At 27.3% G+C, this 24395-nt stretch overlaps 3 protein-coding genes across 3 annotated transcripts; all 3 read left to right on the top strand.

The window, feature by feature from the left end:
- Positions 1 to 2425: 2425 nt before the first annotated feature.
- Positions 2426 to 3566, top strand: LOC145840443 (cytoplasmic tRNA 2-thiolation protein 1-like). Its single transcript, XM_082947705.1, has one exon. The coding sequence runs from the start codon at positions 2430 to 2432 to the stop codon at positions 3549 to 3551; it is 1122 nt and encodes a 373-aa protein (XP_082803831.1). The 5' UTR covers positions 2426 to 2429; the 3' UTR covers positions 3552 to 3566.
- Positions 3567 to 4247: 681 nt separating this feature from the next.
- LOC145840445 (bifunctional glutamate/proline--tRNA ligase-like) lies at positions 4248 to 4997 on the top strand. Its single transcript, XM_082947708.1, has one exon. The coding sequence runs from the start codon at positions 4254 to 4256 to the stop codon at positions 4659 to 4661; it is 408 nt and encodes a 135-aa protein (XP_082803834.1). The 5' UTR covers positions 4248 to 4253; the 3' UTR covers positions 4662 to 4997.
- Positions 4998 to 5061: 64 nt separating this feature from the next.
- On the top strand, positions 5062 to 10432 carry LOC145840444 (selenoprotein F-like). Its single transcript, XM_082947706.1, has 5 exons — positions 5062 to 5175; positions 6132 to 6299; positions 8440 to 8503; positions 8762 to 8811; positions 9534 to 10432. The coding sequence occupies exons 1-5, from the start codon at positions 5095 to 5097 to the stop codon at positions 9657 to 9659; spliced, it is 489 nt and encodes a 162-aa protein (XP_082803832.1). The 5' UTR covers positions 5062 to 5094; the 3' UTR covers positions 9660 to 10432.
- The last annotated feature ends 13963 nt before the right edge of the window (positions 10433 to 24395 follow it).

Below are 24395 nucleotides of genomic sequence, written 5' to 3'. Positions count from 1 at the left end.
CTTAATGTATTTCTACTATTTAACACCGCTTTTAACCTTAAACATAATTTTAAACTAGAAATAGACCATGAAACGTGTAGTTTTAAAAACCTGAAGAAAATTTGTCAAAATTTTCTGGGAACCATGTACATAAGGAAAACACTTAATTGAAAATATTATATGTAAAAAGTGTTAAATAGCTATCTAATTTTTACTATTACATTTTCTAGTACCCAAGAAAAACACAATTCATTAAAAAAAAAACAACAGCAGTTGACAAGACATGCAAAGCACATGTTTTTTTTTCATAGTGGTTTACAGGTTTTTGAAGGATATATACAAATGTTTTTGAGAAAAAGTTTGAAAATAAAGTCTCTGATTAACTCAATTTATACGGAACAAACATTTAAATTTTTTTTTTATTAATCACGTTCCAGTAATTTACATTAGTAATTATAATTCAGGGTTGACACACACTCAGGATAACTTAAGATGTTTTGGAACTCTTAGTATTACTCAGTTTAAAAACTAACTAGTTTTATTTTATATGAAAAACTCACGGTAGGGTTTTTTAAGGTTTTGAATTAGATTTAGTTGGTTTCATTTCAATTTTTTGTTTTTTATTTAGAATATTGTTAAAGAAGTTTATTTTATTAATGTTGAAAAGTAATTTTTTTTCTAATTAAAAAAACTAAGGATGACTCAGCTTAGTTTTTAGCCATTCAGGGCAGTTTTTTTGACCCAAAGAGTGGCAACCCTGATAATTACAATGACACTAAAACTGTTCAAAACTTGAATAGCTTTAAAAAATTGGCTTTATTGGTTTTGTTATAAAGTAGAAATAAAAGTTAGGCATTTGACCAAAAAAGTCATTGCTTATTTCTATAGCAATTATAGTGGATATTTATTTTTTGTACTTAAACTTAAGAAAAATAAAAAAACTATGGGCCCATCCAACAAGATTTCTTAAAAAACTGCTTTTATTTTTGCTCTTCATTATCAACTCCAGAATATTTAGTGAAAGTTTCAAATTATGGCCTTTTGGCTCCCCCTTTTACGCCTTGTGGCCCTTTAAATTTCTTATTTTGCTCCATAATATCTATATGAGTTTCAAAACTACCATTAAAAACACCTATAATCTAGTGCAGGGTTTCCCAAACTTATTTTCAAAAGGCCTTAAAAAGTTATGGGGCCCTCCAACAAGATTTCTTAAAAAACTTCTGAAGACTTTTTTTATTCATTATTAACTCTAGAACATCTAGAGTAAGTTTCAAAGTTTAGGATAATTTTTCAAATTATACACTAGTGTGCACTGGTGCACACTTTGAAGACTACTAATCTGTCTAGATAAATTAAAAAATCTTTTTGTTATATCAAATTTCTAGAAAGAAAGGTAATACAACACACATACTTTAGCAACATTTTGAACGTTGGTAGATATCAATTTTTACTCATTGTCTTTGTGTGTTTTAATCTTTAGTGTAAGTTTTAGTATTTTAACCTTTTGCATACATGATAAAAATTATTTCATTTGTTTCTTACTTGTTAAGCTTTTTTTTAATTCTATGTAATTGATTTTCTCTTTCTTATAAAAGTATAAAATTTAAGGTTTATTAGTTTGTTTTTAAAGAGAATAAACTTTGTTTAAGATGTTGTTGCCTTAACTCAGAGTTCCCTAAAAAATCGCTCCTTTGGGGAAAATCTTTGCCATCAGGGGATAATAACTAGTAAGGAAAGATAAAGTAAAGTAGGTTAATTCACAAGTAAAGTGGAAATATTATATAAGGGAGGGCAACTTTTTTAAAATAACTTTTGCTAAGTTGGTGGTTATAAAAACAAGTTTGGGGAACCCTGCCCTAACCAGTATTGAAGCTCAAGTTTATTTGACATTTATTGTTTTTAAAAGATTTTATTTTTAAAAATTGACTACTTTTTTACCTTAAATATAAAATTATTATACCTTAGTATTTGATTTAGCCACTGTAGCTTTTTAATTAAAACACTCTCTAAGGTTTTTTTTGACAGCTATATATTTCTCAACTTATCTTCAGAAACTAACATCATAACAGAACAGAAAATAAAACTATGAATATTTTTTTAATAAAAACAATAAAATTTAAAACTAACTAAGTAGTTTTAAGATAAGTAGATAAGTATATTTTCTTAGTTTTAACTTATGCTGTTTTTAGCGAAAAATTATTCCTAACTTAGTGTTCAGTTCTACTGTTAATTTTTGAAGATAAGTAGAGAAATATATATTTAACTGTCACACTAAGAGTGTTATTTACTTCTTATGTACCTAAAAAGCAAAGACTTTGTTTAAAGTTTAAAAAACACTAAAAGCATAATTAATTATATTTGTTGTTGTTATGTATATTAAAACATAGAAAAAAGTAATTCTACAAAAAACTAACTTTTTAACCTTAATATGAATATTTTCAGAAATAAAAATGCCACTTTGTGTTAAATGCAAAACAGCTAAAGCTTCACTGAAGCGCCCAAGAAACGGCGATCCGGTTTGCAAGGAATGCTTCTTTGTCCTCTTTGAAACTGAAATACACAAGACCATAACCAGGTACAACCTTTTCAAAAGGGGAGAAGTTGTTGCAATTGGAGTATCCGGAGGCAAGGACTCTACGGTACTTGCCCACGTAATGGACACTCTGAACAGACAGTATGATTATGGGCTTGATTTGAGGTTATTGTCAATAGATGAAGGAATCACTGGTTACAGGGACGATTCACTGGAAACTGTCAAGCAAAACAAAGTAGATTATGGCTTACCATTAGAGATTCTCTCCTACAAAGACCTGTACGGGTGGACCATGGACGAGATAGTCAAGCAAATAGGCAAGAAGAACAACTGCACCTTCTGTGGGGTCTTCCGCCGTCAAGCCCTGGACAGGGGCGCCAAGATGATCAAGGCGGACAAAGTAGTCACTGGTCACAACGCTGACGACATTGCGGAGACGGTCATCATGAACATTATGAGGGGGGACGTTGCTAGGCTGCAGAGGTGCACCTCCATCATCACCGGGGATGATCCAACTGGAATACCCAGGGTGAAGCCCCTGAAGTACGCCTATGAGAAGGAAATTGTTGCCTACGCCTACCACAAGAAGCTGGTGTATTTCTCCACCGAGTGCATATACTCTCCAGAGGCATACAGGGGCAATGCCAGGGTCTACATCAAGGACCTGGAAGCCATCAGGCCCAGGGCTATTTTGGACATTATCCACTCTGGGGAGTCCATGGTCATCAAGAAGACAGTGAAGATGCCAAAGCTTATGAGGTGCGTCAGATGTGATTACATTTCATCAAATTCTGTATGCAAGGCTTGCATCCTGCTGGAAGGTTTGAACAAGGGTAAGGCGAAGTTGTGTGTTGGGAAGACCAGCAAGATCAACAAGGAGTTCCTGAATGAGAGTGAGACAGAGTTGAACAACAAGACCAGCAGGTTGAACATTAAGGATGAGCAGACCAATGGTTGCAACGGTGGCGGAAAGAAAACAAATGGGTGTTGCGGAGGAAATAAGAACTGCATGAGTTCAATAAGCAATAACCTATTGTAGAAAAAAAAAAAAGAACTTTTTTTCTTTTGTATTTTTTTTGTCGTGAATAAATATTTTAAGAAGTCACACAAAATTTTTATTTGTTTTATAATATATTAAAAATTAAAAATTAATTTAATGGTTTTTACTAATTAAAGTTTACTTTGAAGTTTTCATTGCATTTTTTGTTTGAATATAAGATTATAAGTGTTTAAATAAACAAAATGGTAATAACTGCATTTAAAAAAAGGTTTGTTCCTAAATAATTGATGTTTAAAATCCTGGTTTCAGTGTTTTAAAATTTTTATTAAGCACAAAGTTTTAAAAGTTACTATTTTTTTTTACTAAGATTAAAACCTAAACACTTTAAATATATTTCTAGAAATTTAACCTTGATTTTTATTTAAAATTTAAAGGCTAATGAATTTTATTGAACGCTTGAACTATTTTTTTGAATTGAAAATTTTTATGAAAATACTTTTTTTGATGTTTCTTGTGCTTTTATGAATAAATAATTGAGTTTATTTTACTTACTGTTTTAAATTAGCGATTTATGGTTTGAAATTTAAAGACAACCTTCAAAAACATCAAGTTTTTTTTTATTGCAGTTTTTGATAGGTTTAGTAAAAAAACATTTTAGGCAATTCAAAAGTTTACTTAAAAAAAAGTTATAGGCATGCTTACAAATACGTAACAAACAATTATTTTCCAGAAAACTTTAAAATGAACAGAAGCACATCGAACAACTTGGAGAAACTCGGATCATTAGTAGGTCTGCCTTCAAGCAAGTTTGTCAAAGACGGAGACTGCTACTCCTACTCACTCCTCCGCTTCCTCGAACACTTTCCCAACCTCGACGCTTCAGACAGCATCAGCAAGTGCCTTGTGCACCAGTGGATGGAAGACGTAACGCTGTGGTGCCACGAGTGCCAGGATGAAAGCGATGTGCTACATAAGCTCAACAGGCACCTTGCAAGCAGGACCTACCTGGTTGGACAAGAGAAGACGGTGGCCGATTTGATCGTGTTTGTGTTAGTTGAGGATTATTTCAAGCACGTGGCTGGGAGTGACAAGCACAACAAGTGGTGCCACGTGTACAGGTGGATCAAGTTCATTTCGTCTCAGTATTAGGGATGTTGTCGGTTTGGTGTGGATTGTTGGAAGAATGACTTGATGGCTGTTTAAAAGCTACAAATATTGATTTTTTGTTTACAATAACTTTATTAAAGTTATATAAGTTAATTAAACTAAAATCTGTTAAATTCTATTTAAATTTATTTAACTAAAATATTTGAACTGTTTACATAAAATACAATTTTGCTTATTTCATTATCATATATTTTTATTTAAAATAGTATTATATCAATCTAATTGTACTAGAATTAAAAGCTGACTATATGGTAGACTCTTCAAGAGCTTAGTTTAGTTAATAAGTTTGTATTTATTTAGTTTATGTTTTTAGTCAATTTTAAATGTGTACATGTAGTTTAGACATTTAGCTAACTTATTACTAGTTTCAATGAAATTTACTGTTTTATTTTCAGTTTAAATAAAACAACTTTCCATGAGAAGTCGTTTGAAATCAGACAGGTCGAACTTGTTCCAAGTTTCAATCCTGTCTATTGTGTACCTGCTTTCGATATCGGTTAGTTGTTTATTTATTATAATTGTTCTAAATACATTCAAAATTGTTTAAATCTTGTTTTAAATTGTAAAATAATGATTAAGTTTGACACTTTTTTTACAATCTTGTTAAAGAATATTGTTTATTTTAGAATTTTTAACTTAACTTCTATTGATGGTTTGTAATTTATAACATTTATTTAAAAGCTAGCATTACTTATACTATCCATTGTTTAATGTTTTAAATTTTATTCAAGTTTAATTTTTATTTATTTAGTAATATTTTATGAAAGTAATATTCTAAAATAATATTATTTACATTCCTAATAAGTGTGACATTTTACTTCAATTGTGTTAAGGAGTTGTGTTACTAAAAAAGCAGAGTACTTTGTGAATAAATTGAAGTAGCATTTTTTCCGTTTATATTAAAAATAGCTTATATTTAAAGCATTTTGTTATAACATAGATTTTGTTATAACATAGGCTTTTTTATCGCTTATACTAAAGTATATGCCATAAATCTTTTTGATAATTTCTGTTTGAACTTTTTCTTTTGACAACAGACCATCATTGAAAAACAAAATGATCAAACTTGCTAAATGTGATAAAAATCTATGACAATTTTCAAATTTGATCGATAAGAAAAAAGTTTAGTATCACAATGTTTCTGCTATTTTAAATGAAATGTTATTTGCAACAAACCATTCACAACTAAAATTTTCATACTATAAAAACCAAGCAGACAAAAAAAGTTAGGGTGTTTGTGAATGATAAGATACACATGGCCAAATTTTATAATCAAACATTTTTAACATTATCAAGCCTCCTTTGAGAATACATGTAAAATATGGCATAATAAGGTTCACTTAACAGAATAGTTGCCATAACTGCCCAGGCGTTCAGCCAAATATTACTACTCATGACTGTTATAAGTTAAATATGAGAATTTTTAATTTGTTTAAACAAACAACTTACCAGGTATCAAGTTGCCACGGCAAATTATCACCTGATGAGTGCAGCAAGCTGGGGTTCACTGATGGTTTGGTGTGCTCATCGTGCACCAAACTGAAACAGTTCGACCTGACAGAGATGCAAGATTCGTGTGATGAGTGCTGCGAGAAAGATGAAGACGACTCCGGCGTCAAAGTTTGTTGATTTTTGTTTGACTTCAGTGATTTATAATGGCTTATTATGGAAAATTGTTGTCAAAAAGTTTATAAATTTTTGTAAACACAATATTTGTATTCCTTAAAGTAAATTTTATAGTCATATCATTCTGGTTTTTAAATCTGGTGTGAAGTATTGTAAAAGGTTGTTTTTTTGATATTGAAATAGTTGTTAAATAGTTTTTTTTTAAATACACTTTAAAATTATTTTTAAAACTCGTTTTTTCTTACTATTAGGAGGACAGATATACAAATTAAAGGTATTTATAATAATTTTCGTCATATTAATGTTTTCAAGATTAAGTTTTCCTGAGGCTAAAAGTTTAAACTCTAATATTGTATAAATTAATAATTGATTTTGAGCAAGTATATTAAATTTGTTTTAATATTATTTTAAGAAGTAGGAAAAAATAGAACATACAACTTTCTTGTAAGGGCTAATTTTTATACTTAAAAAATAAAATGTTACACCCCTTTAGCTTTGATGCATCAAACTTATTCAGAATTTACTCAAAATCTTAAACTTTTTTTGTTTTTAAGTTAATGTTTACAATGTAGTGGTTATGATAAATTTGAAGACTAATTGTAACAAGTATTGAATAAATTAATAACAAATATGTTCAGTATCCATACGGAATATTAGAAATGTGCGACTGACAGTTTCGTAAATACCCCCAAGTTGCAGGTTGTATATTAGTGTGGTATTTATTTTGGTTAATTTTTTAGTAGCATAAATATCAGTGTGGTATTTGCTTCTGTTATATTAGTAGCATAAATATCAGTGTGGTATTTGCTTCTGTTATATTAGTAGCATAAATATCAGTGTGGTATTTATTTGGGTTGTATTAGCAGCATAAATATCAGTGTGGTATTTATTTGGGTTGTATTAGCAGCATAAATATCAGTGTGGTATTTAGTTGGGTTTATTAGTTGCATAAATATCAGTGTGGTATTTAGTTGGGTTTATTAGTTGCATAAATATCAGTGTGGTATTTATTTTGTCTATATATTAGTAAAATAAATATCACTATGGTATTTATTTGTTTATTAGTAGCACAAATATCAAAATGGTATTTATTTGGGTTTTATTAGTAGCATAGCAAAATTCTAAATGTGGTATTTATTTGTGTTTGATAATACTGAACAAACAGGGTAACTGCATATTCGCTTTTTCTATGAGCTCCAGTAGTTGTGTTTAAGGTGCACTGCTCATATTTCTTGTTGTTTCTACTTTAGAAGTGATAGTTTTTCTTTTCTTATAATAAAAACAACTTAAATTAAATAGAAAAAAAAACATTTGTAAGCACATGCTGTTTTGATTTTAACTTGGGTAATAAAATTACGCGTAGGTAGTTGTTTGAAAACTTATGTTTTATTTCAGCTAACAAGTTTTTCATATTAATAGTTTGTTTTACTGCTACTTGAATGTTATATGCATAATTTAAAAACTTTAAGCTTGTAAAATATGATTAAGAAGTTTAACACTTTTAAAATTCAATTTTTTAAAGCTAAAAGTAATTGGTCTAAATTTAGCAAAATAACTTTAATACAGTAGTTAAGAAATTAACTTTTAAATCGTTGTTTATAATATGATGGGTAAATTATAGTTATAGTTACATTTGTTTGAAAATTGGTTTTAAGTAAAATGTTAAAAGTTTTTAAAACTTCCATCGTCATTTCATAACTAAAAGTAATTAAATATTAATTTATATTTTAATAAAAAACTTTTACACACAAACTAGGTTTAGCCTGAAAAAACTCTTATGTAAATAAATTAGTTTATAACTAGTATGATGAACTTAGTTTTGATACTGATTAATAAATCTATTTTAGACTAATTTTGAATATTTAAAAGCATTATTTTTAAAAGATATTGAAGCAATTTTGAATAGACTTTTAAATTGTTAATTTTAAAAATTGTTACTTTTAAGTATTGAGTAACTTTAAATGTTAGAAGTATAATTTATGTCAAGTTAAATAAAACTTTTTTTTTCTTTTTGTAAAACAATGCTTTCATCTTTTTAAAACTTTTTAAGTTTTTAAAATATTTTATTTACTTTTAGTTAGTATAACTGGTTAGTTTTGGTGTTTTTTGGTGACGGTTATTTAATTTTATGTAGAAATTTTTCGGAGCGATTTTAGAAGTGTGTCAATGAAAATTAGGACGTTACCCCCAAGTCCAAGGTTGTTTTTTATATAATTACTAGAATAAAATAGTAATACAAAGTTTTTGAATTATTCAAAAATTTCATTGTAGTAAATTAGAAGCTTTAAGACTCAATAGAATTTAAAATGTAGATTAAATTTATCTACTACTTAAAGTTGACTAATATTTTTCATATGAACAAATTCGAAGCTCGGAAGCTTTTTTAAATATTTGTTTATAAAACTTCAATTTAAAACAAGTGTTTTTATTTGAACTAATTCAGTTTTTTTTTTCAGCTTTCATTAAGAGTGATAAAGCAAAAGCTTTCTCAAACTTAAAAATTCAAGTAAGTTATTTTATTTATTTGTTTGTATAAACATCGTATGCTTTTAACTTCTTTCAAAAACTTTTAAAATACTAGTTGAAATTTTGAAAAATAATGATACATATAATAACCAATATATAAGCTTATTTGAATAAAAAAGTCTAAGTTTCCAAAAAAAAAGTTTTTTACTTAATTTTGTGATAGTTTTTAGATTTTTGTTTTAACTATTTATTGAGAGTTTGCTTAAATAAGGACATAACACTATGATTTTTCTTGTAACTAAACTTATTTATATATAATAACTAATATCTGTTGATAAACATTTTAAAACTAATAACTGATAAAAAACAAATTATTCAAAAACAAAACCTTGTCTGGCTTATATAATAAACGGTTTAACAAACAACTTTAGTTCTGTGTTAATGAAAACAAATCTTTTTACCATTTTTTTAAATTTAGTGAAAAAAAGTGTCTTAATCTTGAAATAAAAATTAAATTTCCTCTAAATAAGCTGACTTTCTGATTAAAACATAAAAACATTCTACTGATGGTTTACCAAATATTTTTGATCAGCGTTCATTTTCTCAAAGTTAGAAAATCACACTCTCTGAAATCCACCTTTTAAAGCTTTTTCTTTAATAGTTAAATATCCTTATATCATCTTTTCAAGTTTTATTATCTGTAATGAAAATCTAAAATTAGATATTTCAACAATTTCTTTATCTCAACTAATTATTTATCAGTACAAACGTGGTATGGATCCCACTGTGAAATTGCTGGATGAAAACAAATCAGTTCAGGAAACTTTATCAGTTGAAAAGTGGGACACTGATAACATTGAGGAGTTCTTCAGAGAAAAACTTTTGTAATCATCTATTTATTATTACTTATAACTTATCAATTCTCAAAATACTATATTTCAAACATAAACTTGTTTCTTCATTCTACTTTATAACTTAGAGAGTTTTTTGTTTCAAGACTAATAATAGTAAATTTTTTTTTAATGTTTTTAAAGGTAAGGTTTTTATAACAAAAAGCTTTTACAATTTTTTTATATCAAAAAGTATCTGCAATTTGTTATTTTACATCATATTTATTGTGTATTTCCGTCTATTATTTAAAATATTATTTACTTGAACACAAACGGCCTATTTGTTCGCCACTGATAAGATTACCAGGAAAGTCGTTACAATATTAGATGTGTCTTCTCGGGGGTGAAGACCTTCTATCTTGATTGTGACGTCACAAAACTTTCGTAGTATATATATACATACTTGTTTGTCTTTAGCGTATGATGACGTCAGGCTAAACCTTACGTAGGTGCCTGGCGTTGGATGTTTTAATTAAATGCAAAATAGAAAGTTTTTCCTGGCAAGTTTTTGTTTTGGTTGCAATAAAATGCTGTTTCGTGCTCAACAAAAGATTAACTTATTTTTTTTTCAATTTAAGTAAAAAAAATTCGTTACATTTTAAATAAATATGTTTGTTATTATCGTTATATGTTCTTTTATCTTGAGGAAAACTTATGTACAATTAGTTTTTTTTTTTAATTTTTCACTTTTATTGGTAAGATTTCCACACAGAACTTTTATTTTGTACTCGTTTCGTTTCTGATCATAAAATATACTTTAGTTAATTAAAACTTGATTGGTTTGCTATTAAATTACCTCTTTTTATCAGAAAAACTAATGTAATTAGTGTTGATATCTTAACTCTAATAGAATAGAGTATTATGTTTTTGTTTAGTATTAAAAATCATCTTTTTAGTATTGCTTATTAAAGCTTTTAGCTTGTCTTAAGAACAAAATACAAATTTTGAAGAAAAAATTCTAACATGTTACAAACAATTTTCTGGGCTTTTGATTAATTTGTAATGATAGTAGAATAAAAGAAAAAATGTAAATTTATTACTATTTTCAGTCAGAGTTCTAATATTTAAAAAATTTTCCTTGATAATATTACATAATACTAATGTTTAATCATTAAGTTATAGCTACATCTTGAGTTGTTATCAACCTAATGAAAATATTTAAAACATATGTTTGATGGAAAGAATAAGAAAAGTTAGATTTAAATTATAAGAATAATCAACTAAAATTAGTATATTTTTTATAAATAAGTTTGAATGTTTAAGTTGGTAATTCTAGAACCTGTGTTGTTGTAGCTGCTTAGTACACAAAAAAAAACATTTTTTCCTTCGTTCGGTAAAAATGTGGAACGAACTTCTAAATAACTAGTGTTTTTGCAAAAAACTTGAACATTTTCGATTAAAGTTAAAAAAATATGTAAAATAGTTTAAGTAATTAGTTTTTTTCATCTCTTTAACCATTAATTTAGGCTGTGGTATCTAGTTTATTAGTAGTTTGATTTGTAAGCAACACCTTCCCCTTATAGATCTTAAGTACTTTTTGATTTTTTGGTCGGTCTATTGTTAATGTGCTTGGGGCTTTAGATTCTAAAATTATTGGATGCTCAGTTGATTTGTAAGCTAGGTTTAAATAGGTTTATGAAGATTATATATTCTATTTGTGACCGGTTTCGTCAACCGGTTCAATTCGAAACCGGTCGAGAATAAAGTATGTAATTTGCATAAATCTATTTAAATAAGCTCTTTACATCCCAGTAAATTGAGCATTCTTTTTTAGTTAAGGCAAATAACTATATATGCTAAAATTGTAAATTTTTGCTACCACATATTTGAAGTAATTTTTAACTAAATTTGCCGTGGTAGAACTTTGAAAAGGAAACGAATAATTGTTGAGATCAATGTTCTACAAGATGAAAATTTCTATCTTAAGTTAGAAATAAATTCCGTTTTCAAATTTATTGTTTTATGAAGAATGGTTGACTTATATCTTCAAGATAGTTCCTATAATTTCGAGCCAGGTTCTGAAAAATTCCGAAAAGATGTGCTTATTTCAAACTATTGTTTTGGAATATATAATTCGAATATAATAGCTTTGGAATCGTTTGAATATTTGAGTTATAAAAGTTTGAGTTTTTTCAGTTTGTACCTTGTATAAGTTTTATGTTTATTTTAACACTTCAACTTGTTTTTTTCTTTTTATGTAAGTGTCTTTCAGTTTAAGTGGCTTAGGTTTTAATGCCTAGGTCCTTCGTTTGACAATAAACTTCAATAATAATACAAAGTTCAACTGAAGATTTATTTTCAAACTATAAAAATTTTCATTGAATCCTTGAAATTTCACCCAGACGTTTGGTTAATTCAAAACATATTAATCAGGTGAAGGAAAGTCAAATGTGATTTTCTTCAGTGGTTACATAAAAGCAAGGCTCATACGAGTCAAGCCAAATCACTATTTTGGAAAAGTAAATATATATAAGTACTTATCAGTTAAATTGCTTGAAAATTTGTAAAATATGTCATTCTAGAGTAGATCCAAATAAGCATTTGGTTTATAATATTACTATAATTTGGAAACAGCAGTTTTAAAACTTAAAAAGATCTGAAAACAAGCTTGAGAACATGTTCTTTTACATGACTTGTAATTGTGAATTTTTTACTTGATAAGCATTCGGTCTTTCAGGCAATATTCCAAGTTTAGGTGTTTGAAAACTCTGAATTACAGAGAAACTTAAGTTTTTGGTAAATATTTTAAATCCCTCCTCACTATTGAACTGTTTGATTGATGCATTTAAGGATTTTTGAAAAGAAGAAAGTATAATTTTTGATTAAAATCTTAAAAGTGAGTGTAACAGCGTTATTGTGGTTAGAGTTATTTAAAGTTGAGTGAGTTAGCACTCTGAAAATTAATAAAAATGTTTTTTACAGTTTCATAAAAATCAAAGTTCATTATAGTAGTTTCTTAGGCCAGATGTAATAAATAACTTGTAACTTTGAAAATAAAAATTCAAAAAAACCCTATTATTAACATGAAAAACAGTATTAACTTTTTTAAAGTTCATGTCCTTTCATCTTGTTATAAACTAAACGGGGCGCCGACCAATAATTTTAGGGAAAGTCAATTCAAAGTTTTGTGTTGGAACCCTGACAAAAAGTAACTTTCAAATTTATATAAAAAACGGAATATTGATTTAACAAAAATATCAATAAATCCAAGTATTGGCAATAAGCACTTAATTAACGTAGTAGTTTGAACACAAAATGATCGTGTCCCTATTATTACAGATAAAGTTAATCTGTATAGTTTAGATTTACTTTTAGGTTGTATAAATTATTTAGAACTGAAAGAAGTAACATTCTGTTTTAATTATTACAATATTTAATGAGCTTTATTTTTCTCAAAACCTGCACATTTAGATATTGTGGTATGCGTCTGTTTTATTATTAAAAATTACTCAAGCGTATTCCTTTTAAACATAAATTGTTGTACTTAAAACTTTTTTAATTTTTCTATTTATGTATCTCCTTTATTTTTTTGTGATTCTACCACTGTAAGTTGGAAATAAAAACTTTTATTAATTGGTTTTAAATTTGATTAGAGTTTCAAACGAAAAGTTGGTAATTTTTAGACAAGATTTGAATTCTTCGAAGAACGGAAGTAATAAGCTTGTTCATAACAATTAAAAATTAGGTGAATGAGTAGTTATTTAAATACCAACAGCAACAGGTAACAAATGGTACAATTCGTCATAAAGTATGTAATATAATCTATAATAATTAAGTTTATGATATGTTCATTTTTCACTAATTTAAGCGTATATTAGTAATTACAGTCAAACCTGATTAATAAACCAAAGCAAGCTACAGTTGTTATGGCTAATCTTTATTAGTTTTAGACTAGTTTTTTTTGTGTTTAGGCATTTAGTATGAGCAGAGTTGTTAGTGTTTATAAAATTTTCACATAACTCGATTATTCTAGTGAAGAATAGATCTACGTTTTTTTGACATGTATGATTCTGCAACATTGAAAACATATCAGCATTTTATTTTGACACTTTTACGTTACGTTGTAAGAAATAACGAACTAGATTAGAATTTTAAAATTGATATAAATGATAAAATAGTTACAACTATTATTTTTGTTTTTTTTAACACGTTTATCTTTTTTCAACTGTAGTTTTAAAAGTTTCTTTAAGTTTTGCAGACATTCTTAAAAAAATAAATTACTTTATACTTATTTACATTTGAAATATAGTGTCTGAAAGTATTTAATGTTTTGCAATTTTAAAGCACAAGCTATTCTAAAAATACTTCGAACTAGCTCAAAATAATTTTTAGCTATAAAAATAGTTAATTAAAAACATAACTAGTTTCATAAACAGTATTAGTTTTCTAAGCTAAGCCGTTATTTTAAAACTATGAAGTGGAAAAAATGATATAAACTCAATATTATATTCTTTTTTTTATTATATAGCTTGATGATGTTTTTTCTACTAAAAGTTTGGGTTCTGTGAATTTTTGATATTGTTTTGATTTTATATATTGTACTACATCATAGATAAAAGTTTTTTTAATGCAGTTTTTAGCAGTTAAAACTATTAAGTTCATTTTTCCTTTAACTTCGTTGTTCTTTGGAATTTATTTCAATTTGAAACAAAGAAAACGTTAAATAACTTGTTATACAAACAAAAGCTTTCTAAATTGCAATTGAAAAATTTAATTAAGTAAAGTTTTGACATTTTCACAAACGTATTCAAAACTTTCTACGGTTTAAACCATTTAGTTTGGGTAGATTTTATTGTGAAGTTTTTTTTTTATTAGTCTACAAACCATTTATGAGGTTTCGTTTATATTGGTTTAAATAAAGAGTTTAAAAGTTTAGTTTAGTGATGATAACTAACTTAAAGTTTTATACTTGTGTTAAAAATTTTAAGATAATTTGTAAAAAACCTAACAAAATACTTTTTACTTAAGTTCAAAGTTTAAACTATGTTTCATAAATAAGCAGACTTAATTTATTGTTATTTATTTTCAATTCGTTGACTTCAAATGAAAGTGGTTTACTCAAAAATGTACATATTGAATATTTGAAAGAAAGTATGGTTTATAAAACTAAAAAAAGTCAGTCAAAATAAAAAAATACATTTTATCATCCAAAAGCTTTAAAGTACGTATTTTATAAAGATCAGATGAAAGTGGTTTTACGTAGTTTTTATGCAATTATTGCATTTGTCAGCAATGCAAAAGCATTAGAGTGTTACACAGAGACTGTATATTACCGCAAGGTGGAGGAAGACGGCGTGACTGTCCAGACAACAAACGTTACTGTGTCAAAACTTCAGGATCATTTAAGTCCAGAGGAGTAGAGTGTTAGTTTCAATAAACAGTTAATTTTACAAGTAAAATGTACACGATAAAACTGCTGTTACAACTAAACATCTTTTCTTAATACAATGTTCTAAATTTAAAACAAAAAAATAACAACAGCTTATTTGTTTTGATAAGTTTTAATCTAGTTTGAGAAAACCTTATGTTTGATAGTATGAATAACTTAATTTTAACAATTTTTTTTAAATTTTTTAGATCAAATAAAAAAATTAGGCATGTGCACCTCTCAAGCTTATTGTAGCTTGAATGCAAGCAAAATTGCTTTTTTGTTGTTTCAGTTCGATCACAGTGTTCAAACGTCTGGTATCACAGAAGGGTAAGTTATTTTTATTTTAACAAAACAATAAATTTAACATAAAAACGGAATATTTATACTAGAAATTAATTGAATGTATAGTACATATCAGTTTTTTAAATGATAAAACATACCATCAAGAGTTAAGGAATAATAATATAAATAAAAGTAAACTGCATTAAAACTGTTCATTACAAAAGTAATCAGCAAAAGAAATATTTCTGTCCTAACCATGATTTATACTTACTAATAATTGTTACGAAATAAATTATAAAAGCTACATTATTTTAACTTTGAAAGTAGTATGTACTATTAAACGTATTAGGTTTACACTTTGAATATGTTGTTGATAGTATTATAAGTAATAACAAAAATAGTTTGAAAACAATTTTCTATATGGTAATAATATTTTTTATTATTTTTCTAGGAGTATACCCATTACTACCAAATGTTGCCAAGAAAATTTATGCAATGTTCCAAACTAACGTATTATAGTTCTTATAGATCCTCTTACTATTCACATTTGCTCTTTTTGAATGCAATAATTTTATTGCCGAGAGAGAATTACTATAATGCTCAATAAAAATAGGTTTTTCTAATTCATTAATAGCTTAGTAAATTTATATACATTTCTTTAAATGTTTAAAAACTTAATGTTAATTTAAGCTGATTTATAGTAATTTGTTTAGTTATATAATTAATTCACTGTTTATAAACTTCGGTATGAACTTTATTTTAAACAGGGTTACCGAACAAACAGGCTAGTAATTTTTTTTTTATTCAGACTAGGTTAAAGCTGTTTAAGATCTTGTTATAAAACTCAGGCGTATCTGAAACTTTTACTTCAAAAACTTTGATGAAATCTTCAAATTTTCAAAATAGTTTTTATGACTGCAATGAAGTTTACTAATTGTATTTTTTTGTCTACTTAAATATTGTGCTTTTTTATAATAATGATATTTTAGTTATGTATGTAAGCTTGATTAACAGAAAGTTTTTAACTAGTTTAATTTTCAATAAACTTAAACTATAATTCAAAATTTTTTTCTTTTAAAGTGGCAACCGTAAAAAAGACTAATTACTTAGTAATAAGGTATTTTATTAAAGTATTCCAGCATTAAAACAATAATGTTTTATACCCTTTACGAACACAGCCACCAACAAATGAAAAATACAAAACATTATTACCGACAACTACAAAATCTACAACATTACTAACAACTACAAAATCAACAACATTACCAACAACTACAAAATATACAACAATACCAACAACTAAAAAATCAACAACATTACCAACAACTACAAAATCAACAACATTACCAACAACTACAAAATATACAACATTACCAACAACTACAAAATCTACAACATTACCGACAACTACAAAATATACAACGTTACCGACAACTACAAAATCTACAACATTACTAACAACTACAAAATCTTCAACATTACCAACAACTACAAAATCTACAACATTACCAAAAACTACAAAATATACAACGTTACCGACAACTACAAAATCTTCAACATTACTAACAACTACAAAATCTACAACATTACCAACAACTACAAAATCTACAACATTACCAACAACTACAAAATATACAACGTTACCGACAACTACAAAATTAACAACATTACCAACAACTACAAAATCTACAGCATTACTAACAACTACAAAATCAACAACATTACCAACAAATACAAAATCTACAACATTACCAACAACTACAAAATCTTCAACATTACAAACAACTACGAAATCTACAACATTACCGACAACTACAAAATATACAACGTTACCGACAACTACAAAATCTACAGCATTACTAACAACTACAAAATCAACAACATTACCAACAAATACAAAATCTACAACATTACCAACAACTACAAAATCTTCAACATTACAAACAACTACGAAATCTACAACATTACCGACAACTACAAAATATACAACATTACCAACAACTACAAAATATACAACGTTACCGACAACTACAAAATTAACAACATTACCAACAACTACAAAATCTACAACATTACCAACAACTACAAAATCTACAACATTACCAACAACTACAAAATCTACAAGATTACTAACAACTACAAAATCTACAGCATTACCAACAAATACAAAATCAACAACATTACCAACAACTACAAAATCTACAAGATTACCAACAACTACAAAATCTACAACATTACCAACAACTACAAAATCTACAACATTACCAACAAATACAAAATCAACAACATTACCAACAACTACAAAATCTACAAGATTACTAACAACTACAAAATCTACAGCATTACCAACAAATACAAAATCAACAACATTACCAAAAACTACAAAATCAATTACATTACCAAGAACTACAAAATCTTCAACATTACAAACAACTACGAAATCTACAACATTACCGACAACTACAAAATATACAACGTTACCGACAACTACAAAATTAACAACATTACCAACAACTACAAAATCTACAACATTACCAACAACTACAAAATCTACAACATTACCAACAACTACAAAATCTACAAGATTACTAACAACTACAAAATCTACAGCATTACCAACAAATACAAAATCAACAACATTACCAACAACTACAAAATCTACAAGATTACCAACAACTACAAAATCTACAACATTACCAACAACTACAAAATCTACAACATTACCAACAAATACAAAATCAACAACATTACCAACAACTACAAAATCTACAAGATTACTAACAACTACAAAATCTACAGCATTACCAACAAATACAAAATCAACAACATTACCAAAAACTACAAAATCAATTACATTACCGACAACTACAAAATCTACAATATTACCAACAACTACAAAATATACAACATTACCAACAACAACAAAATATACAACATTACCAACAACTACAAAATCAACAACATTACCAACAACTACAAAATCAACAACATTACCAACAACTACAAAATCTACAACATTACCAACAACTACAAAATCTACAACATTACCAACAAATACAAAATCAACAACATTACCAACAACTACAAAATCAACAACATTACCAACAACTACAAAATCTACAACATTACCAACAACTACAAAATCTACAACATTACCAACAAATACAAAATCAACAACATTACCAACAACTGCAAAATCTACAACATTACCAACAACTACAAAATCTACAAGATTACTAACAACTACAAAATCAACAACATTACCGACAACTACAAAATCAACAAAATTACCAACAACTACAAAATATACAACATTACCAACAACTAAAAAATCTACAACATTACTAACAACTACAAAATTAACAACATTACCAACAACTACAAAATCTACAACATTACCAACAACTACAAAATCTACAACATTACCAACAACTACAAAATCTACAGCATTACCAACAAATACAAAATCAACAACATTACCAACAACTACAAAATCTACAAGATTACCAACAACTACAAAATCTACAACATTACCAACAACTACAAAATCTACAACATTACCAACAAATACAAAATCAACAACATTACCAACAACTAAAAAATCTACAAGATCACCGACAACTACAAAATCTACAACATTACCAACAACTACAAAATCTACAAGATTACTAACAACTACAAAATCTACAGCATTACCAACAAATACAAAATCAACAACATTACCAACAACTACAAAATCTACAAGATTACCAACAACTACAAAATCTACAACATTACCAACAACTACAAAATCTACAACATTACCAACAACTACAAAATCTACAACATTACCAACAACTACAAAATCTACAACATTACCGACAACTACAAAATCAACAACATTACCAACAACTACAAAATCTACAACATTACCAACAAATACAAAATCAACAACATTACCAACAACTACAAAATCTACAAGATTACTAACAACTACAAAATCTACAGCATTACCAACAAATACAAAATCAACAACATTACCAAAAACTACAAAATCAATTACATTACCGACAACTACAAAATCAATTACATTACCGACAACTACAAAATCAACAACATTACCGACAACTACAAAATCTACAATATTACCAACAACTACAAAATCTACAACATTACCAACAACTACAAAATCTACAACATTACCAACAACTACAAAATCTACAACATTACCAACAAATACAAAATCAACAACATTACCAACAACTACAAAATCTACAAGATTACTAACAACTACAAAATCTACAGCATTACCAACAAATACAAAATCAACAACATTACCAAAAAATACAAAATCAATTACATTACCGACAACTTCAAAATCAACAACATTACCAACAACTACAAAATATACAACATTACCAACAACTACAAAAACTACAACATCACCGACAACTTCAAAATCAACAACATTACCAACAACTACAAAATATACAACATTACCAACAACTACAAAAACTACAACATCACCGACAACTACAAAATCTACAACATTAACGACAACTATAAAATCAACAACATTACCAACAATTACAAAATCAACAACATTACCAACAACTACAAAATCTACAAGATAACTAACAACTACAAAATCTACAACATTACCAAAAACTACAAAATCAACAACATTACCAACAACTGCAAAATCTACAAGATTACTAACAACTACAAAACCTACAACAATACCAACAACTACAAAATCTACAATATTACCAACAACTACAAAACATACAACATTACCAACAACTACAAAAGCTACAACATCACCGAAAACTACAAAATCAACAACATTACTAACAACTACAAAATCTACAACATTACCAACAACTACAAAATCTACAACATTACCGACAACTACAAAAACTACAACATTACCAACAACTACAAAACCTACAACAATACCAACAACTACAAAATCTACAATATTACCAACAACTACAAAACATACAACATTACCAACAACTACAAAAGCTACAACATCACCGAAAACTACAAAATCAACAACATTACTAACAACTACAAAATCTACAACATTACCAACAACTAAAAAATCAACAACGTTTCCAACAACTACAAAATCTACAACATTACCAACAACTAGAAAAACAACAACATCACCAACAACTACATATATACAACATTACCAACAACTACAAAATTAACAACATTACCGACGACTACAAAATCAACAATATTACCGACAACTACAAAATCTACAACAATACCAAAAACTACAAAATCTACAAATTATCAACAACTACAAAAGCTACAACATTCTGACAACTACAAAATATACTACATTTTCGACAACTACAAAATCTACAAAATTACCAATAAATACAAAATCTACAACAATTCCGACAACTAAAAAATCTACAAAATTACCAACAAATACAAAATTTACAACATTTCTGACAACTACAAAATCTACAAAATTACCGACAACTACAAAATATACAACATTACCGACAACTACAAAATCTACAACATTACCGACAACTACAAAATCTACAACATTACCCACAACTACAAAATCTACAACATTACCAACAAATACAAAATCAACAATATTACCAACAACTGCAAAATCTACAATATTACCTACAACTACAAAATCTACAACATTACCGACAACTACAAAATCTAAAACATTGCCAACAACTACAAATTCTACAACATTACCAACAACTACAAAACCTACAACGTTACCGACAACTACAAAATCTACAACATTACCAACAACTACAAAATCTACTATATTACCGACAACTACAAAATCTAAAACATTGCCAACAACTACAAATTCTACAATATTACGAATAACTACAAAATCTACTATATTACCGACAACTACAAAATCAACAACATTACCAACAACTACAAAATATACAACATTACCAACAACTACAAAATCTACAACATTACCAACAACTACAAAATCTACAACATTACCAACAACTACAAAATCTACAACATTACTAACAACTACAAAATCTACAATATTACCGACAACTACAAAATCAACAACATTACCTACAACTACAAAATCTACAACATTACCGACAACTACAAACTCTACAATATACCAGCAACTACAAAATCTACAATATTACCAACAACTACAAAACCTACAACATTACCAACAACTACAAAAGCTACAACATCACCGACAACTACAAAATCAACAACATTACCAACAACTACAAAATCTACAACATTACCAACAACTACAAAACCTACAATGTTACCGACAACTACAAAATCTACAACATTACCGACAACTACAAAATCTACAACAATACCAACAGCTACAAAATCTACAATATTACCAACAACTACAAAATCTACAACATTACCAACAACTACAAAAGCTACAACATCACCGACAACTACAAAATCAACAACATTACTAACAACTACAAAATCTTCAACATTACGAACAACTAAAAAATCAACAACATTACCAACAACTACAAAATCTACAACATTACCAACAACTACAAAATCAACAACATTACCAACAACTACATAATATACAACATTACCAACAACTACAAAATTAACAACATTACCGACAACTACAAAATCAATAATATTACCGACAACTACAAAATCTACAACAATACCAACAACTACAAAATCTACAAAATTATCAACAACTACAAAAGCTTCAACATTCTAACAACTACAAAATCTACTACATTTCCGACAACTAAAAATTCTACAAAATTACCAACAAATACAAAATTAACAACATTTCCGTCAACTACAAAATCTACAAAATTACCAACAACTACAAAATATACAACATTACCGACAACTACAAAATCTACAACATTACTGACAACTACAAAACCTTTATCATTACCAACAACTACAAAATCTACAACATTACCAAGAATTACAAAATCTACAACATTACCAATAACTACAAAATCTACAACATTACCAACAACTACAAAACCTACAGCATTACCAACAACTACAAAATCTACAACATTACTAACAACTACAAAATCAACAACATGACTAACAATTATAAAAATCTACAACATTAAAAACAACTACAAAATCTACAAAATTACCAACAACTACAAAATCAACAACATTACCGACAACTACAAAAACTTCAACATTACCAACAACTACAAAATCAACAACATTACCGACAACTACAAAATTTATAACATTACTAACAACTACAAAAACTACAACATTACCAACAACTACAATATCTACGACATTATCGACAACTACAAAATCAACAACATTACAGACAACTACAAAACCTACGACATTACAAACAACTACAAAATCTACAACATTACCAACAACTGCAAAACCTACAACATAACCAACAAATACAAAATCTACAACATTATCAAAAACTATAAAAATATACAACATTACCGACAACTAAAAAAATCTACAACAATAACGTCAACTAAAAAACTACAACTTTACCAACAACTACAAAATCTACAACATTACCGACAACTACAAAATCAACAACATTACCAACAACTACAAAATCAACAACATTTCTGACAACTACAAAATCTACAAAATTACCAACAACTACAAAATCAACAACATTACCGACAACTACAAAATCTACAACATTACCGACAACTACAAAATCTACAACATTACTAACAACTACAAAATCTACAACATTACCAACAACTACAAAATCTACAACATTACCAACAACTACAAAATCTACAACATTACTAACAACTACAAAATCTACAATATTACCAACAACTACAAAATCTACAACATTACCAACAACTACAAAATCAACAACATTACCAACAACTGCAAAATTTACAACATTACTAACAACTACAAATTCTACAACTTTACCAACAACTACAAAATCTACAACATTACCAACAACTACAAAATATACAACATCACCGACAACTACAAAATCAACAACATTACCGACAACTACAAAATCACCAATGACACAAGAAAAAAGTTCCACAATGGCGCCATACAGCGGTTGTTTTATTCAAAGCTCAAACTCAACAGTTTTGCTTCTTTTACTCATTTTTATCGTTCTGTTTTAGTTTTTCGCCTAACATAATACGTTTAAAATACTTTACTAAAAACAGTTATTTAATATTAAATCTTTTTTTGTTTATAATTTTGTTTTCTTATGCAAAGTTTTGTTTGTTATAAAGTCTTATATAAAAAAAAAGTTATAAATTTATAAATTATTTGAAACGGCTTTTTATAAAGCTTTATAACAAGTTCTGTGCTCTTAACTTATCTTGATTTTTTTTATGTAACATGTCTAAAATTTTAATTTACTTACGTTTTTCACTTATTCTATTTATTAATGTGTGTTTAGTTTTTTTTACTGTAAATAGGTAAAGTAATTAACAAAATATATTGTATTTAATCTTCAAAAAATTATAACTGTAATAACTCAAAGCTAAAACTATAGAAAAAGAAAGTCTAGCCTAATTTCTATAGTATTTTTTATAATTTAAAATATTCTAAAAAATTAGAAGATCAAAGAATAAAACTTTTAAAATATTAAGAATTAAATTGTCAAAACAAAATAACTGCTCAGTTACTTGAGTACTTATATATTATTATATTTTATTAACTTGAAGCTTACAAAAAGATTAAGCTTAAATAATTTCTTTACAAGTACAGTTATAGAAGATACAATGCTTTTAAACTAAAGTTAGTTACAAAATAATAATGCAACTAGCTTATATAAACTAAAACTGTTCATCTAAGACACTTTTTCTAATAGACTATATAAAGTATTTTTTTACAAAAGTTGCCTAGTTTTTAGAAGTTAACATTCGATTATACTCGTTATTTCTTAGTGTTACTATTTTTCTACGTGATCTAAAACCTATATCTTTAAATATAAAAACATTCAGAGATTTTTACTTTTAAACGCTTAAATTTCAAAACCAGGTGTAATATAAAACTCTGCAGTAACAAATAAACACTAATAAGGGAAGTTAAAATCTAAAGTGCTATCAAAAAATAAATAGTTAGCAATGAGAACACTCA

The sequence above is a fragment of the Thalia democratica genome, chromosome 7, assembly GCF_965202585.1.
Source record: "Thalia democratica chromosome 7, ktThaDemo2.hap1.1, whole genome shotgun sequence".
Lineage (NCBI taxonomy): Eukaryota > Metazoa > Chordata > Thaliacea > Salpida > Salpidae > Thalia > Thalia democratica.
Note: the sequence above shows the minus strand (reverse complement) of the source record. Positions and strands in the feature narration are given on the sequence as shown.

Coding starts and splice junctions, on each gene's coding strand:
- LOC145840443 (XM_082947705.1), top strand. CDS start 2,430: ATGCCACTTTGTGTTAAATGCAAAACAGCTAAAGCTTCACTGAAGCGC.
- LOC145840445 (XM_082947708.1), top strand. CDS start 4,254: ATGAACAGAAGCACATCGAACAACTTGGAGAAACTCGGATCATTAGTA.